This window comes from Camellia sinensis, chromosome 14 (genome assembly GCF_055761805.1).
Source record: "Camellia sinensis isolate YWXY chromosome 14, ASM5576180v1, whole genome shotgun sequence".
Taxonomy (NCBI): domain Eukaryota; kingdom Viridiplantae; phylum Streptophyta; class Magnoliopsida; order Ericales; family Theaceae; genus Camellia; species Camellia sinensis.
The window spans coordinates 98,861,019-98,878,875 of NC_138974.1; the positions used below are offsets into that span (position 1 = coordinate 98,861,019).

General features: G+C 35.7%; 1 protein-coding gene and 1 pseudogene across 2 annotated transcripts in view; both read right to left on the reverse strand.

The window, feature by feature from the left end:
* Positions 1 to 1,136: 1,136 nt before the first annotated feature.
* LOC145807203 (calcium-transporting ATPase 3, endoplasmic reticulum-type-like) overlaps positions 1,137 to 17,857 on the reverse strand; it is a 241,058-nt pseudogene continuing 224,337 nt past the window's right edge. Inside the window, exons 18-24 of the transcript XR_014350304.1 lie at positions 17,655 to 17,740; positions 14,836 to 14,983; positions 13,834 to 13,939; positions 13,665 to 13,718; positions 4,086 to 4,132; positions 2,271 to 2,395; positions 1,137 to 1,273 (exon numbers count right to left, since the gene is read on the reverse strand). The product of XR_014350304.1 is annotated as a calcium-transporting ATPase 3, endoplasmic reticulum-type-like (transcript). The remainder of the gene's footprint in view (positions 1,274 to 2,270; positions 2,396 to 4,085; positions 4,133 to 13,664; positions 13,719 to 13,833; positions 13,940 to 14,835; positions 14,984 to 17,654; positions 17,741 to 17,857) is intronic.
* On the reverse strand, positions 4,222 to 8,026 carry LOC145807867 (uncharacterized). Its single transcript, XM_082906837.1, has 4 exons — positions 5,703 to 8,026; positions 5,350 to 5,607; positions 5,150 to 5,255; positions 4,222 to 5,055 (listed from the first exon to the last, which is right to left on the reverse strand). The coding sequence occupies exons 1-4, from the start codon at positions 8,024 to 8,026 to the stop codon at positions 4,372 to 4,374; spliced, it is 3,372 nt and encodes a 1,123-aa protein (XP_082762963.1). The 3' UTR covers positions 4,222 to 4,371.

The window sequence follows — 17,857 nt, forward strand, 5'->3', positions numbered from 1 at the left end:
CTGCACTGTGGTATTTGTGGAGGGGCAAAATGATTGTAAGTTCATTGGTTCTCAACTAAGGGTGCAGTCTCTAGTAAATGGTGTTTGATTGTCTTGGCACGGTTGTAGGGGTGAAGAAGGTGCCAATCCTGAGTCTGCTCTTGATTTTTTAGCAAAACACTGTCAGTGGGCTGTGGTGACATTAGGCCCTAATGGATGCATTGCAAAACATGGAAAAGAGGTCAGTGATATGTTATATTTGTCTCCTCTTCCATAGTTTTGGTTATTAGAAATATTAATATATAACCTGGTTATATATATAAAATCTGTGGAACTTTGAAAGGTAACTATTCCATGGAATCTTATAATAATCTCTCTTCCAAAGGCACATGTGTACCCCTTATGGAATGGATATTATAATTGGTATCATCCTAAACATTGTGAGTCTGAATTTGTTATGTAATGATCATGGCAAGTACACAAGATTAACACAAGACATTTAATCTGTTTTAGGTACACAATATGCTCTCTTACAGGACGTGATTGTGGGCCCTGGGAATAGAACAGTAACATCCAATGATAATTTCTTACGAGCAAATCTTATTGGAGATTATGTTGGATACACAAATGTTCCTTCATTTGAGGATTACTACCTTGTTATTCCAAGGCAGGTATGCTAGCTTTGCTGATCTAATTTTGACTTGTATTCTTCGTGTTTTTTTTTTTTGGGCTACATAGGGAAATAGAACACAAAAAGTTAATAAAGTCTAACAAAAGCAATTCTTGCTATTTTGCTAAAAGGAACTCATTCAATTCCTCGGAGGGTGCACCAATTGGGCAAAGCCTAAGTCTGCTTCACCCCAATGTTACCCAATTGAGCTGCACAGCCATTCCTTGCCTGTAGTAATGCCCATACGGGCCTTAATAAAAGTTGAGTTTACAAAACACAAAAAACTGAAGACAGCTTATCTTACATTCAGTTGTCCATATTTCTGAATTTGCCACTGTTCGACTCCTGGGAAGGCCCCACGAGGAGCCGTTCCCCAGTCCGTCTCCCTGTTGGCATGCGGCGACATGCTCTCACCATGGGAGCCACTCAAGTTTGTCCACTGACAGCCACGGGATATGTTCACTATCTCAATGTTTGTCCACTGTTAATGGAACTGATTCAGCATGCATTCTTTTCAGGTTCATCAGTTTTACAACCATACCCATGTCCAACATCCCTTGATCACAAAGACATTTACCAGTCCTAGAAACTGGGGGACCACATATTGAACTGGAACCACATTTGCTGAATGAAGTTTGAAAAAAAAAAAAAGGGAATAAGTGTGGCTGGACAGCACGACTATTGTTTATGCCATAATACTTTTTATAAACTTGAATCATTATCACCAGAAAGATTTGTCTATGGGTCTAATTATGGCTATCATACTGTCAAGTAGCTAACTCAGTCAGTCAATATACCTAAATTTAGGGTTTGGGTAATCATTATTGCTATTGTTTCATGAGTCAATGTTATTTGGCATTAATGATAGGCCAAATCAATTAACTAACCATGAACTAATCAATATTTTCACAGACCATAACATTTAAACACTGAAGCCAAGCAAAACTGTACACATTTTGTGCCTTTCTTCACCAATAATACTAACCATTTAGGTTCAAAGTATGAATCAAGGTGTGATCAGTAAGATAGATAAAGAGACATGCATGCGGATAAAGAACATAGCATGACAAGGTTCAACAAAAGCAAATATAGCATGACAAGGTTAAACATAAGAATTTGCCTCTGTTCTGTTCATGTAAAATTGGTGAACATTGAGAAAATCCTCAAGGTACTTTAAGTGGCAAATGTGGGGCCTAACCTGGGACCAATACCTTATTTGTAAGTAATATTCCTTTTTGTGGGACCTTTTGGTCATTTAAAAAAAATTTATAAAAACTGAGGGCTCTCTCATAGGCTCTTTTGATGTACATGGATGGCATCCCCTTGATGCTAATTAATGTAGTCATTATTTACTAAATAAATAAATAAATGGTGTAGGAATTTACATAGGCTGCAATACATGTATACAAATATGTATGTGCATGTATATATATATTTATGTCTCGGAAGTTGTACAAGTTCACTCTCAATTAGATCATAATTGTAACCACCAATGGTTATATTCAGAAGATGCCCAAACAAAATATGAGGTAAACAGGGATCTGCAAATGTTAACTACACAGATCAAACCCATGCATATGATGAGAGAGAGAGAGAGAGAGAGAGAGAGAGAGAGAGAGACCTCAAACAAAGTTAAATCACTACCAGCAGTTATGTTCCAGACAATTCTAGTGGCCTTCTCTATGCCAATATCTAATAAAGGTGATTGAACGGCATTTAATGCAGCATCTCTTGCTCTGGACTTTCCTACACAAGAACAAATACCACAAGATAACTTAGAGAAATTTGGCCACTCATCCTATTTCATCAGACTAAAACAAAGCCAAAAGCAAAATGCATAAAAAAAATAAAACAAAAATATATCTGTCCATACATTTTCCTTTCTTGGCTTAATTAAGGTTACTTATATTATTTATTTATTTTTTTTTTCGATGCCAAAAAGCCCAGCCTATCATAATCAGACCGACCACTAAAACAGAATACATTAACTGAGCAGCCACCAACCAGTAAACAAAATTGAGCAGACCAACAAACCTAAGCAGACCAACCACTACAAGAGACCAAACAGAGCAGACAGCAGCAAAGCAAGCCATACAGCAGCAGCAGCAGAGATTCACCACAGTAGCAAAAACCTCTATTGCATTGAGATTTCATCAGCAAAAACAGTACTCAATTAGTACTCTATCACCCCAAAGCCAAAGGCCATCACTACAACATTGCACTCAGCAGCACCAAGGATCACCACTAAACATATCAGGACAACACTCAACAAACCAGTACTCACCTCAGTAGCAAAGAAACCTCTATTGCATACAGCAGCAAATAATCACCACGAAGCACCATCCTGCAGTAGCAGAGGTTCACTACAATAGCAAAGAAACCAGCAGTAGACAACTAAGGAAACAGAACTGGTGCCTTAAAGACCAGCAGTAGACAACTAAGGAAACAGAACCAGCAACCTGAACCACAAGCTAAGAACTCTCTGCCTGATGGTAATGCACACTCAAAACTGGTGCCTAATATTCCAGCAGAAACAGCAGCCTTATGCACACTAGCAGACTTCTACCTTACAAACCAGCACCTGAACTGGTTCCTTGAAAACTAGCCCAGAACTGAAACACAACAAACCTGCTACTAGCAGACTAGAAGCACCAATGCAAACTTAGAACTCTGCAGCCTGAAGCTAATGCACACCCAAACTGGGGCCTAGTATTCCAGTAGAAACAGCGGCCTTACCACACTAGCAGTCTTCTACCTTACAAACTAGCACCCGAACTGTTGCCTTGAAAACCATCCCAGAAGCATACCACAACAACTCGGATCTCACACCAGACCACAGTAACACAGATCAAACAACACAGGGACAGATCAGAAAGAAACAGAAATTAGCTAGACAGTAACCTTAGCCAAGGCAGACTAAAACCTGTTGAAGATGATGTACAATGTCATTGACTGAGTTACTTATATTACTTAATTCAGATAAGTATTCAGTGCTACCTTCAACATATTTAATTTCTTATAGGAATTCATAATATTAAAATTTAAAACCTTAGAAAAGCATTTAAAAAAAAAAAAAAGGATCGTAATTAAAATCTAGCCACTGAAGAACACAATAAAAAATTGATTTGGCCTATCATTAATGCCTTAAAAATCCCTAGGGATAGTTTGAGCACAATAATTTGACTAGAATTTTGAGCAGGCTGAATGTAATCATATCAAAATCGGACAGTACATAGTTCAGGTTAGGCAAGCACAGCACCAGCATTATGGTGCAGATGCCCAGAGGCAACACATTAAACTGCTCTGTAAGAAAGAGGCTCCAACACATCCACATCATCCCAAGTGTTGTTAGTAAACTCCTTAGTTCATTAAACATCACATGACACAATAATAGTACTACATTCAGACAGGTGCGGACATACATGACTATACTCACCTCTCTTGGACGAATGCAGACTTCTTTCTTCTCAAGATATGATATACCTAGATTCGCCCACTAAAAGTTAAAACCAGAGAGAGCAAAAAAACATAGTGTCAAGATGCTGATTTGACAGTCCAAGCCTATCATAGCTATATTTAACAACAAACATTAAAATAAAAAACACGGGTTGCCATACATATATGAAACTAAGAAATTTGAAATTTATATTCAAAACCAAATCATGTTTCAAAGATTAACATGAGAATAAATAAATTAAAATCAAACTAGTTGAACTCAATAGCTAGACATCCTCATCTAAATCATCTTCATCGATCAGTTGGTTATCAAGTGGAAGTGGTATATTGATTGTCGTTCCATCAGTATCATTTCTAGCCCAATTGAGGTTTTCATTCGCATCCACATGAGTGTCTTCAACTATCATATTATACGGCTCGTTATCATAGTAATTGTCAACATCACCATCACCTAATTCAGTAGTACCAACATCAAACACATCCCTCGCTTTTGTTTTAACAACAACCAACCAATTTTCATGCCTTACATCTCCCACATAATAAACTTGTGTTGCTTGAGATGACAAGACAAATGGTTCATCATTTAACCGTTCTCCAGTATGTATCAAATGTGAAAAATTTACAAGGTTAAAACCATATTCATCTATCTTGTAGCCTCTACTTGTGTTCACATCAGCCCAATTGCATTTGAATAGTACATATTTCAACTTGTCAAAATAATTCAGCTCAATGATATCAATTAAAACACCATAATACATGGTGCCTCCTTCAGTGGCCACACAAACCCCACTATTCTGAGTTTTCTTCGTCTCCTCGTAATTTTTAATTCGGAACTTAAAACCATTAACAACATATCGTTTGAATCGTCTAGCTAGAGTGTTTGGGCCTTGGGCAAGCCACTTGATTTCATCAGCAAGTTGTTGCTTTCTTGTGTCATCCATAGCTACAACCTGATATATTATATAATCCATTAAAATGATTACATTAATCTCTATGCTAAAAATTATATATGATAATAGTATTATTTAATAGCTACATACTTACATATGATCGAAACCACTCACAAAACTTTTCCATATGCATCTTATTAAGAACTTCATCAGTTAGACGACGCGGACGACTTTGTCTCTTTATATGCTCCTTGTGTTCTCTGTATGTTTATTCCTAACTTGTGTTACTATTGCAAGTATTAAAATGGGAAACTCAAACTTATTTATATACCATAACTCATAAATATTGCTTACATCCGATATGGTTGAATTTCATCATTGTTAAATAGCACATAACGATGTGCTTGTATCCATGACTTTTGATCAAGTTCGATATTCATTATTGCCCCTGTAGAATCTTCCACATTTCTTAAGGGTCGATTGAATACAGTTTCAATAGATTCCAAATACCGCGAACAAAATATTAAACACTCTTCAGCTATGTATCCTTCTGCAATAGAGCCCTCTGGATGGGCTTTATTACGAACATAAGATTTTAGTCGTTGGAGATACCTACATGAAAAACAGCATGATTATAGATCGACTAAATTGGATGTCATTGTGATGTGGATTAAAAACACAAATGGATACAAGTTGTCACACCTAACCTCTCAATGGGATACATCCATCTATAGTGAACTGGGCCAGCAATTTTAGCCTCAGTGGCCAAATGGACGACTAAATGCACCATAACAGTAAAAAAGGAGGGAGGGAAGATTCTCTCCAAATTGCATAAAGTCAGTACAATTCGAGATGCAAGTCGGTCAAGCTCTTCCACTTGCAAGACTTTGGAACATATTTCCCTAAAGAAACAAGATAACTCAATTAGAGGTGAAGCGACTTTTTTTGGTAATGTTCCTCGTAATGCGATAGGAAGAAGTTGCTGCATCAAAATATGACCATCATGACTCTTCAAACCTATAATCTTACGCTGTCTAAGTTGAATACAACGTGAAATATTTGAAGCATAACCATCTGGGACTTTTACCCCTTTCAAAACTTTCAAGAAGTCATCTTTCTCTTTTAAAATCATTGAGAAGCAAGCTGGAGGCAAATATGTCTTATTGGAACTGATCTTTTGTGGGTGAAGTTCACGTCTTATACCCATCTCTTGTAAGTCAAGACGTGCCTTCAAGTTATCCTTTGTCTTCCCATCTAAATTCAACAATGTTCCATATACATTATCAATCACATTTTTCTCTATATGCATCACATCAAGATTGTGACGCAATTTTTGATTTGCCCAATATGACAATGTAAAAAATATACTTCTTTTCTTCCATGGTTGTGTCTCATCACCATCCGCTTGTTTCTTTCTTTTTTTGTTTTTTTCATTTGCCTTTGTCTTCCCAAATTTGTAATCAAGGTCTTCTGTTTGCATCATGATCTCAAAGCCAGATAGTATATCAGGAGCTGATTCTATTTCTTGTTTGCCATCAAATGATGCTCTATCTTTACGAAATCTATGATCTTTATCCAAGAAACGCCTATGGCCCATAAAACAATATTTCCCTCCATGTTTTAACCATCGAGAATGAGTCTCATAATTACAAGAAGGACATGCAAGAGCACCCTTGGTATTCCAACCAGACAAATCACCATATGCGGGAAAGTCATTTATAGTCCACATTAGAGCTGCATGCATTTGAAAGTTCTCTTTGGAAGATATATCATAAGTTTGTACTCCAACATCCCATAATTCCTTCAATTCTTCAACTAAAGGCTGCATATACACATCTATGTCATTCGAAGGGGAGCTCGGACCAGGAATAAGCAATGATAGGATGAAAGAAGATCTTTTCATGCACATCCATGGAGGCAAATTATATGGGACCAATATGACCGGCCATATACTATAACTAGTACTCATATTCCCATAAGGGTTAAATCCATCTGCTGCCAACCCCAACCTGACATTGCGGGAGTCAAAGGAAAAATCTACATATTGAGAGTCGAATGTTTTCCAAGCCATAGAATCGGCAGGATGCCTCATTATGCCATCATTTGTACGACCTTCAGCATGCCATTTCATATAAGCAGCTGTTTTTGAAGACATGAACAACCTCTGCAATCGAGGCTTCAAGGGAAACCACCGTAAAACCTTTGCAGCCTTTTTCTTTCTCTTTTTAGATGAAGTACTCATATTATGCTGCAAATCATTCTCATTTGTTGCCCACCTTGAAGCACCACAATGACACACTTCATCATTTGCATGTTCTTTCCAAAATAACATACAATCATTAGGACAAGCGTGAATCTTTTCATAACCGAGACCTAAATCCTTAATAATCTTCTTGGCATCATAAGAGGCTTTCGGCAAATTTGCATCTGAAGGAAGCATGTCTCTCAAAATTTGAAGCAACATTGTGAATGAGTGGTTGCTCCATCCATTAAGACATTTCAAGTGATACAGATGCACAATTGCTGACAACTTGCTAAAATTCTTGCACCCTTCATACAAAGGCTTCTCAGCATCTTTCAGTAAGTCGTAAAATTTTTGTGCCTCTTCATTAGGATCTTCTTGAGGTCGTTGCATGCTTGGACCTTGATCAGATGGTTCTGGTAAATTACTTTCTTCTGCATATTCATCTATATTTTGGGTGTGCATGGGAAACACGTCCCGCAACATGTCACGTATATCACCATACTCAGGTCGTATTTCTTCATGGCTTTGACTAGTTCTACTAGAAGTCGTTGCAGACATAATTTCCCCGTGAAGATACCAACAATTATAACCCGGACTAATTCCATAGGATACCAAGTGATCATGTACAACTTCTAAAGTCAACATGTATGAATTCACACATCTCATACATGGACATGAAATTGTTCCATCATTAGATACATTGTGAGAAGCAAACTCTAAAAATTCTTTAATCCCTTGCATATAATCTCTTGACAATCTACTCTTCTTCATCCAACTCTTATCCATTGATAATTAACTAAATTGAAGTACCATGAAACAAAATGAAAAGTTAAATATATTATATAAAGAGTTATCTATACTAATATAAAAAAGCACTACACAATTTAGTGTAGGTACACATAATTGAATTATTTGTATATGACTTTTCATGTATATCTTTTCCTAAAATTGAACTATTTTATATTTGATACGTTTCATTTTTTTTTTATTTGTTTTCTTCAATTTCATTTTCACAATTTATGTAGCATTTTAATTTTTTTGAGTTATGATTTTTTTTACCCTGTCGACTCCATTTGATGGAACATAAGGCTTAGTTTGGTTTGGTTATGATTTTTTGCTGTCTTTCACGTGCACATGCAAATACATAATGAAAGTTTGGTTGTTGAAGGTTACGAAAAATCTCTTGTACAATACATTATATGGTTTAAACTCCATGATTAAATTTAAGTATTACATAATAGATAAGAAAAATCTCTAGTATAATACACTATTTCTAAGAAAATACTACAATTCTACCTTAGTACATAAATTTTTTATGAATTAAAGGGAAAACAATAACATTGAAAAAGTAATCCACACTAAACTTGTGGCACATCGATTGGTGTCCAGATTAGGGATTCAGCTTTTATTTGAGTAATTATAACATGCAGCATTCTACTCACGTAATGTATACAATGTACACGTATAGTTTTTTTAGTATCTGTGTTTCATAGTTAATAATGTGTCAAGAAAACAATCAGCTGCAAAGCTAAAGCTATTAGCGAATGGGTCCAACAATATATATCAAACTCTCAAAGAACTTCAAGTACTGCATGCATAGTTCATTTCTAATCTCGCTCTTTTTTCGTCAGTTAAATCACATTCTTCTACAGCACCATTTATGCGTGTGACAAGTAACACCAAAGTAAATGATAACAAGCAGACACTGATGTGAAAGAGAATTGTATAGGAATAGATGACATCAACATCATCAAGTTCTAGACACTAAACAGAAACAACTTAACTTGTAATATTAAATGTTTAGCACAACCAATATCAACAAAATTAATTCACAAGAAAGTCACTAATTAAGTGCTTCCCCTCCCAAAAAATTAATATTTTTTGTTCGCAGATACATGAAACGAAGAAGTAATAAACCAATAAACAATTAACATTATCCTCAAAAACTAACATTCCAATCCTGCAGCAACAGATTCCAACACTAATTTCAATCAAAGCTCACAACATAGCAGAGATTCACAGCTCAAGATGGCATAAATAACATACCATAGTGCAAAAATAGTTACCGACCGTGGTAAAATAAAATGACATCATTCGGAAGAAATCAAAAAGCTGCTCAAGTCTCCCAAATGGATAACTCTCAAACAGCCTAATGGATAACTCACAAACAATGAAACCTAGTTGTGCCACCAGTACACTAGGAGCAGCCCCATTGCACATCTAAATGTACCCAAAGCATCAATGACAGCAGACCAGTGCAGAACAGCAAAAGCCAACCACAAGCCACAACCCCCTTACTATTAACACTACCTCCCACCCTTACAGTCATGCATAACAGAGTTTAACACACAGAGTTGAGAAGCCAAGAATTCAGACTAGTTGCAGGACACACCAGAAAGCACACTAGAAAAAATTTGAATATTTGTATTGTTTGAATATAAATTTTCAAACAAAAATAAAATATTTGACTATAAACTTCAAAACAAAAATAAACTACAAAACAAAAATGAATAGTGTCTGCAAATTTTCTGTGATGTGCATCCCAGAATTTTTTTCCCCCTGATTTGAGTAAAATTTCCCCCTATTATGCCAACTCACAAATAAGAGTGCCTTGGTGACAGAAAGAAATATGGTTCTAAGGGATTGTTTGGCTTAGCTAAAAAGTCACAAAAAAAAATCATAAAATCATAAAAAAGGTCAAAAATTCCTTCCATTCTCTCTACTATTTGCATGTTTTTGTGTAGAAGTCAAAATCATTCCCAAACACTAATTTTTTTCACCTCATATTTTAACTAAATAGGCACTAAAAAGTTGATTTCCAAACAGACCATAATTTCTATGACCAATTATTGCAAGTGCTTGAAGAACTAAAAGTGGTTATGCAATATATACATCAGGACATGACAAGCCGTAGCACCCACAAAACATCCCTAACCTCAAGAAGACAAAAGTTGAACTTAATATTTATATGTTAATGGAAACATCTAGTGGGTTCACTTTTTCAAATAATAATATAAGGAGATATATGTACATGAGTATCATTTATGCCACCATTGTTGTTCCAGAAAGAAAACTCTTTGTGCAAAATTGTAACTTTTTTTGTTTGAGAAAAACAGTGGTTTTGGCTGCTATAAGTTATTCCATGTTAAGTGCTTCTACAAACTCTCTGTTGCAGTTGACTTAGTGGTGATGCATTCTCCTCAATATTCTCTTTTTTATCATTCTTAATTTTATTTCCTTTTTCTTTTTTCTTGGTTTATTTTTCCCCTTGACTCTCCTTAATGGAGGTAATTAAATGGGATAATCTCCCAAGGTGTTATAGTGATTGGGTTGATCTCTATGGCCCGTTAATCTCAATCTTTGAATTTTTGTTGAACATACTACTGGTTAATCTCAATCTTCTTCAAATTTTCATTGAACATACTATACATGAACTGATTATCAACATATAGTGTTAGCATTTTATATTTAAAAGTTCTCTAATATCATACGCATCTATTTAATAGATATATAACAACAACCATGGGAATTCCCCAAAACAGATAGTCAAGGGATGTCCTCTGGGCTCATTGCTTCCCAAAGGGGCTAGTCAAGGGATGTCGTTTGGGTTCATTGCCCCTTGTAGATTTCTGATGTGTGACTCGGCACATGGAAATCTAGGTCGGGGTCAGTACATACATATATTGAATACCAACAATTTTTTTTTTCTATTTTCTAAATTATTTTTCCAAATCAAAATCATTCAAGATGATCATGAAATCCTTCAAAGTAGAGAAGTTTTGGAGATATTAGAAGCACTGAATGGAGTGGCAAGTCGTAGATTAACAATGAATTTCATTGACCCAAACTTGACCGAAGACAGTATAGGAAAAACATAGACAGAGATAGTAGAAGAAAGGGAGAATGGCAGAGAGATAAACCGAGAGACAAGAAGAAAGAAAGGGATAGAGAAAGAGAAACAGAGACAGAGAAAGCAAACTGACCTTGAAATCACAGTGGGACGATGATGAATGCTGCGGGGAAGGATGAACGCCGATACGTCGCCGCGGGGGAGGATGAGCTCTGATGCTTCGCCAAACAGGGGTGCTGGACTAGGGCACAGTTTTAGATGAGTTGAACGATTTTATTTTTTTTTTTTGGACTGAAATTCTGATATGTTATCCACTCCTCACGAAAAAAGAATCTGATTTCGCGCGAAATCAGAGTTCAATTTGGCGGGCCTCTATTTTGATTGGCTTTTTAGTAACGGTTGTGTACAAACCGTCATTATTAAAAAATATATTGCAGCGTTTTAGGTAAAAAATGTTACTAAAAATTTAATTTTTAGTTGTGGTTAATAACCGCTACAATAGCCCATCTGTAGCAGCATTTTTTAGGCCGCTGCAATAAAAAACGCTGCTAAAACCTGATTTTCTTGTAGTGGCCAGAGGCCGTTTTGACAAGAGCGAATGGATGGGCCAGAGGCCGTTCTAACAAGAATTAATGGATGGGCTAGAGGCCGTTTTGACAAGAACGAATGGATGGGCCAGAGGCCGTTTTGACAAGAACGAATGGATGGGCCAGAGGCCGTTCTGACAAGAATGAATGAATTTGCCAGAGGCCGTTTCGACATGAATAAATGAATGGGCCAGAGGCCGTTTCGACATGAATAAATGAATGGGCCAAAGGCCAGTTTGACACGAATGATAGTTTGACACGAATAACAGTTTGACATGAATGTATGAATGGGCCAAAGGCCAGTTTGACCTGAATGATACTAATGAATTGGGCCCGAGGCCGTATGATGTGTTTGGAACCGCAGTTACCTAACTTACATATGTCTATGTATGTGTGTATTAGTTAGAAATATAAACTGGGCCCAAGGCCGTTTGAGGTATATTATTCCAATGTATATTCTTTATTTGATATTGTTCACTGGGCTTTCGCTCACGCTCATTCATGTGTTTGTAGGTGAGCCAAGAGAGGTCCAGACCCAGCCTCAGTGAAGTCTGTATGGAACAACCAAAGTTTTGAATAGTCAGCCCTTGCGTCTCACGCACGAGACACGTCTTCGCCCTTTTGCCATTCTGTGTATTTTCGTCATGTTGGCGAGGACTTTGGTATACGTCTGTGTATAGTTTTGGTTGGCTGACTTAGATTTGAATGATGCTGTCTGTACAGAATCTTATGCTACTATACTTTCTTATTAACATATGTAAATGTGGAATGTTATGATGTGCATATAAGCACAACTCTATGGATAAAGTTTTAAATTTGCTTCCGTTTGGCCCCTTTACTCTGATGAGTTTTGTCTTATTTGGTTTGTGGCCGTAGGTAATCTCGTGATTACTGGCCGGTTATGGCCTTAACCCATAGGGGCGGGTTCGGGTCGTGACATGTATTATACATGTACGCAATGGTTTTTGGGTTTGATTTAACATCGATTGAATTCCCGTTGTTCCATGACTAGAGCATCATGAACTGCACAAAACCCTAATCCGTAAATTGGATTTTTTTCTTCTCAAAATCATTACAAAAACCCTAAATTGTGGATTGGATTCTTCCATAAATTGCTACAGATTAACAACCACCATCGTAGAAAGCAAAGTACAAATCAAAATTGAAATCTATTTGGTGGTTGTGATCCAAAATCATCAAACCCAAATCTGTAGCAAAGGGATCAAAGATAGTAAAGAACTGAGCCAAAATCATCAACAAGTTCAGGTGCTTGTCATCTAGGCAACGAGTTGCCTTCGTTACACATATCTGATTGTCGTCACCCATCTTCAAAAGTTGTCGGCCGATCATTACCCATCTTCGGTAGTTGTCAGCAGGTCATGTTGCCAAGTCGAAAGAATCAAAGAAAATGAGTAGAGAGAGAGAGAGAGAGAGAGTCATGAGGGAGAGAAGCAGTGAAATGAATGGTTGGGGTATTCATATAGTGGCATAGCTGTAATTCTTGCAAAATCCAAGGGATGTTTAAATAATTTCACCCATTAACACAGCTTTCTGCATAAACTATAAGCTGAGAAGCACCTCTTTCGGTGGTTGCAATAAACAGCTTATTTGGGGCCAAAATAGGCTGTGTTAAGCCATAAGTCGATCCCATTAAGCTACACCAAATACTCATTTTTAACTTAATATAAGTTAAAAGGTGATAAAAGCAGCTTATAAGCTACACCAAACACCTACATTCCAAGGGAAACTAACCCACAATAGTGAAATGCAGTAATCAGGTACACATGTGCAACACATTTGACAGGGGCAGAGAATACCACTCTCTATCAATAACAAGAAAAAAGTAGCAATTCATGTCATTTGTCTATTAATTTCAACAATATCATAAAGAAGCAGAAAATGTACCAACATGGCAAGATAATAAGCGCCGATACTCAAAGAGAGAATATGAACATCAGCAAACAAGGAATGTAATCAAACTACTTACAGGAAATGAAAGATACAAAACAACAATCCACTCAGCCCAAGACAATGGCGTCACCTGCAGCACAAAATTCAAATATTTTAATTAACAACCTCATGTAAGGGGGCAAAAAAGTCGAATCATAAAAAAGAAATTGCAGTAAATAGATAGAAGTAGAAGATAAATCACTTACGGAAAAAAGAATAGACAGAGGTCGCACGTACAAGATAAGAATATGAAGGAGCATGGTCAGTACAATTGAACCAACAAGCCACAGATTACTCCAGGGCGGGATAACACTAAAAATAAAGTACAGGTTAGTGGTATTTATTTATTTTCTTTTTCAAACAACAACATCTACAACTGAGAATGAAAGACAAAAATATGACTTTCACTTATAATAGTAGCTTGAAATTATAAAAGATGGTTAACATAGCTGACTCTGAACCTATCATTGGTCAACAAATACAGCAGGAATTTTAAAGAAAGCCTTGATCTCTGCACCTTCTATCTATAAATATATAGTACAAAGAACAAACAGAATTCCAACAATAAACTTCCCGATTTGAAGAAAATTGTTTACATTTGGAAGGGAGTCTGAGGATTTCAGCATCTCAACTGCATTAAAATAGGCCAATTGAAAGGATGGAAGTTTTGGCATTGTATGTGTGCAGAGTCTTCAGACCTGCAAGTGTGAATGTGCTTGGTTGTGGAAACATTGGGTCAAATGAACAGTTGAGATTTTATTTTATTTTTGTTTATTTAAATATATATATATATATATATATATTTAGGAGAAACAGAACAACCAAATTTACAAGTGGTCAATTTTGTTCTTTCAAAGCCTTTAAACTACACTTTGCTTTGCAAACACTATTTTCAATGGTATTCTTCATGCAGTTTAGTTTGCTGCACTTCTGAGAAGCCAAGAAGTAGTATCTTAATGAAAAGCAGTATTCCAAATCTATCACCTTTAAAAGTGTTTCATGGCCACTTGTATTAGTGAAAAATTAAAAATCTTTATTCTTCCCTAATTTGATTTTATACAGTACCTTATGGGAAGAAGATGGAAATCCAAGAAACTAGCTATAACCATGTTTTTACATGTCACACATTCAGCATTCAAATGAATCGATTTGGGGACAGAGACAGTATCAAAGTTGAGATGAAGTTTGAGGTTCAAGTGAATACTTACAGGAGAGATTGATTTTCACTGAGATTATTCAATGCATTGAACATCTCAACAACAACAAGCACTGTCATTGACACAGTTGATGGGTGCCGATCATTGAATATACTACATGGATAACTTGTATCCCTTGTGAACAAGTGTCAAAATTCATCTGAGATAGTGTAGTACAAAATGTTAGTGTAGAAAAAGGATAATTTAGGGGCATGCACAACTAATAATTTTGTTGAACAGAAAATCAAACCATTGTCAATGCAGATCATGGGATCAACAATAAAATGCTGAATGCTTATTGTTGAAAAAAAGACATATGAAGTGTTAGCAGAGTCCTTTTAAAAATAATAATAATAATAATTAAGTTCAAACCAAATTTAAAATTTCCATTTAATTCCATCATGTAAAAGACTAAATGATACATTCATTAGAACAAACCATTTTTTAAACTTGCAGAATCGAAAATTCTATTTATATTACTCTGTATCTATGCAACATGGGTATTTCGACAAACATATTGTACCTGTACCATGTATCTCTTCAATATATCTTCATAGTTTGGCGAAAATGACGTCGTTTCATGCATTATGTAAACAAAAATAAAAATAGAACTGAATCGTAGTGAATCGTAGTGAATCAAAATGAATCATAGTGAATCGTAAATTGAATCGTACGATTCAATCAATTTCTGATTCAACAGCACAATTCGAATCTTTTTTTTTTTTGAAACTTGTATCTAATCGTATGAATCGAATCGTGAATCATATGATTCTGTCAACCATGGGTATTTGTACTTCGTATGGTACTTCTTCATGCATATTGTACACGAAAAATGTACCAAATTTTTTTTTCTTAGTTTTTGCTGTACCCCAGACACACCTAGTATGTACTGAAGCCATACCATACCTTAATCAAAACAATATTTTGTTCTATATAGAGGTAAAATTAGTTTCATTAGACATTATTTATTTGTTCTTTTTTTAAGCTTAGCATGATTTTAAAACTAAGTTATGACTTGTAAGTTATTTAATATAATGACAAGTAATTTTTGTTTATACCTTTACTTTTTGCCATTAAATTGTAAGTTGGTTCTTCTTAACAAACTAAAGCATTAAACTAATTTTTGTATTACATTACTCAAAATCAAAAATAAAAATATGTTTTTACAAACGGACCTAACTGTACTTGTACCCTACCTTTTTTAGATTTTACCATATCGACTCTCACCGGTATCGTACCAATACACATACCCGTACACACGCTTCGTAGCTCTACATAGCTGCTTATTGTATAATTTGGTTCTGAATAGAAACTGAAAGACACACAGCCCAGACGGCAGCTAGAATATTTTCACAGCTAGATGTAAAGTCATAGCAATTTGAAAGATCAAATACAAATATATTGACAATTAGAAATGGGCAAATTACATATACCCCCTCGAGGTTTAGCAAAATTATAGATACCCCCTGAGGTTTGAAAAATTACAGATACCCCCCTGAAGGTACTATTTGCATAACAAATTAGGGGGTAAATTGTTATGAAAATATAAACCTCAGGGAGCAATTTGTTATGAAAATATAAACCTCAGGGGGGTATCTGTAATTTTCGAAACCTGAGGGGGGTATCTATAATTTAGGTAAACCTCGATGGAGGTATATGTAATTTGCCCATTAGAAATTATATAAAGGGAAGCCAAAAAGAAGAAAGTGAAGCAATTCCATTTACTATTGTCAAGCCAAGTGTGAACATAAACTTGTCCTCAAATTTGTAGACCATCGCTTTAATATGTTATAACCGATAAATCAACTCATAATAGGGACACTGATGCAAGGTTAACCACATTTTTTCAGTCAGCCTGTAACAAATTTGGAGACATCTAGCTCAAAATTAATTAATTATAGGTGAAGAAACCTCTAGGCCACATGAACCAAGCTTGGACGGCTTAGAGAAGCAACGTGGGACAAGTCTCTAACATAGCCAATTTTGAAATCAATCCTAATCTGATATTTCCTGAATTTCCAACTTCATGGATTAAAGTGGGAATTAAATTCTTAAATATCTAGAGCTGAATTTTCTATTGGATTTAGCTTGAATTTAAATTAGAATAAAATAAAACTCAAGACATTTCTGTCTAAATTCTAAGTCTGGATTTTCCGAAATTTGGTCAAATATTTCACTATTCTTCCAAAATGTATTTCTTTGAATTTGGATCTGTTTATATTAAGACATCTAATGTGCAAGGGTGGAACCAGGATTTATATTGGGAGGGGCCAAATTGACGTACCCTTCAACCCCTTCCCCTTCCTCAACCCAACCATTCAGCCAAACCCTTTGAAACAGAGTAGCATGTGTGTATATATATGTATTGTATTAATAGTTTATATCCATAAAAACATAGAGAAGATAGAGAAAGGCACAAATCATAATTAACCAATGTAGGTAGTTATTAATTAGGAAACCCAATGATAATTTCAAAATTTATCAACACAAAAAATAGAATCAGTGGAGCACCTACAAGATATAAGGGACTGGAAGAGGCCACTAAACAAATTTTGTTAAAAAATTAAAAAACACGAGAGGCCAATAATGGAAAACAACGTATTTCTCATCTTTCATGTATGTACAGAAATATATATGTGGGTGAAATTAGTGAACTCAAGGGTGCCATCGCCTCGTTTTGCCTGTATGTAGTTCTATCCACACTAATCTGAAGTCAAATTTTGTTGAGTTTATAAAGTTGGCGACTTTCAAAAGCATGGTCTGATGTCATACAAAACCAAAAACAAACGCAGCAAATATCACACAGTAGTCTAATATGAGATACAACTTACCAATTCAACATATGGTAATTTAGGCCCACTATCAGCAAAAACAAACCACCATATGAATCCCGCAATGGTGGCAAGTCCAACATAAGCTACAAAAACCAAATAATTCAGTCATACAACAGTTCAAAAAATTGAACTAAAATCAACCTCCTGCTATTGATCTTTGCAAAACTTGAATAGTGAACATGTGAAATACTCGTCCAAAT

Coding starts and splice junctions, on each gene's coding strand:
- LOC145807867 (XM_082906837.1), bottom strand. CDS start 8,026: ATGGATAAGAGTTGGATGAAGAAGAGTAGATTGTCAAGAGATTATATG. Junction 5,608..5,702: donor TGGATGTATCCCATTGAGAG/GTTAGGTGTGAC, acceptor TTTTTCATGTAG/GTATCTCCAACGACTAAAAT. Junction 5,256..5,349: donor GAAATTCAACCATATCGGAT/GTAAGCAATATT, acceptor ATAAACATACAG/AGAACACAAGGAGCATATAA.